Here is a 1,623-nt window from a genome sequence, read left to right as displayed (position 1 = left end):
GAGAAGGGTGGTCCCAGTTCCCTTCGTTGGGAACAGAATTGGGCTGCCGTCTGCACTATGGGGGCGGGAAATAAAGCCCTCGCCCATGACCCCTGACCCCCATCCAAGTCCCGATACCTCCAGAAACCCGAAAGGCTTTCGCCACAGCGGCGACACGGCGATGCGTACAAACCTTTGGAAGGCGACTTGCGGGTCTGCCTGACAGCTGAGCGGATCCGGGGGCGAACGGCGGCCTACGCTGGCGCCGTACTCGGGCGGCAGCAGCGGCGACGCCCTCAGCTGCTCCGCCAGGGCCATCACAAAGCGCCACGCCAGGCCGCTAGCGGGCTCCTCTCGCCGGCAGAAGTGCCGGGCCAAGCAGCGGGACGCCAACCCGGACGCTCGCCCGGCCTCGGAGTCGGGCCGCACCACCTCCGCGCACAGCGCCGTTTTACCGGCGCCCGGGCCACCCGTGACCAGGACCCCCGTCGGACGCCCCGGCCCCGCGCGGCGGGCGTCCAGGCAGCGCCGCAGCTCGTCCAGTGCCCATTCCCGGCAAAAGAAGCGCCGACCGTGCAGGAGACCGGGGTCGCTCATGACGCCATCGCTCCTCGCGCGCTTCCTGCTCGCTTCCTGTTGCCTTCCCACTCACTTCCTGTCAGCCGAGCGAGGGAGAGCAAAGGAAGGGTCAAGTCACGACAGGACGCGGGGGACGGCCGGCTGCGAGACCGTCCGTGTGGAGCTCCGCTTTGGAATACGACACTTGCACACAAACACCTCCCGGCGTTCTGGTTTTTCAAGTTTTCCCCTCGGCCGGCGCTTGCACGCGCCGCACGTGTCGCCGCACGTTTGAGCGTGGAGCCAGGCGTGGACACGCACGCCCAATAGTAAGACGGGTGTGCCAAACACTGAGGTTGTCGCTGACAAATCGTGGAAGAAGATGTGTGGGAATAGCGAGACGGGCAGTGCCAAATAGGTCAACGGGGGCGTGTCCAAATTGGAAGACAAGTTGTGACACCAAATATTCCTCCATCCTATTTTTGCCCACAAATATCTCAACGTCGGTGTGATTGGAGAAAGCGGGTCAACAACATTTGGGGATGGCTTTTGATGGCCAAAATAACCATCTGCAGTATTTGGTGTGACGATCAGTGACGGACGCCATCTCACCAGAACAGCTCTTCGGATGTGACTGGCAGTTCACGCGTTATCCTCGTCATATTTCCGAGATTGTCGTCGCTACCCGAGGAATTCTAGAGCGATGGGTTCCTGCTGAGCTCCCTTCCCCACTGGCAACAGTCGATGACTTGAAATCTAAAATGGTGCCTCGCTCCCCTCTGCAGGGACTTTGCTTCATGACAACTCTTCGAGCGCTCGCAATTTCAAGCAGCGCATCGAAGGCTGATCGCCACCTCTCATTGGGGGGGCAAACTGAATGTTTTGATCCTACCGAAAAACTCCAGTTGTTCCTGGCATTCGTTGAGTTCGCTCGGTACCAAATCATGAGACGGTGGAGGGCTTGATGGAAACAGGCGAGGCCGAATGAAGACACTGGCAGTGCCAGCAACGGATCCATGCGTGTCCAATAGTGAGCAAAGCCTTGCCAAATAGTGCAACCGATGTGTCCAAAGAGTGAGACGAGCG

General features: G+C 60.0%; 1 protein-coding gene across 1 annotated transcript; it reads right to left on the bottom strand.

The window, feature by feature from the left end:
- Positions 1 to 3: 3 nt before the first annotated feature.
- Positions 4 to 1,278, bottom strand: LOC109509821 (ankyrin repeat domain-containing protein 50-like; the record flags this gene model as incomplete). Its single annotated transcript, XM_019859676.1, has 1 exon — positions 4 to 1,278. A coding segment is annotated over exon 1 (573 nt), but the record flags the coding sequence as incomplete, so codon positions are not given.
- Positions 1,279 to 1,623: the final 345 nt, after the last annotated feature.

Source organism: Hippocampus comes, unplaced genomic scaffold (assembly GCF_001891065.2).
Source record: "Hippocampus comes isolate QL1 unplaced genomic scaffold, H_comes_QL1_v1.1 C17050201, whole genome shotgun sequence".
In the NCBI taxonomy this organism is placed as follows: Eukaryota; Metazoa; Chordata; class Actinopteri; order Syngnathiformes; family Syngnathidae; genus Hippocampus; species Hippocampus comes.
The sequence above is the reverse complement of the archived record's forward strand: the minus strand, read 5'-3'. Positions and strand labels throughout refer to the sequence as shown.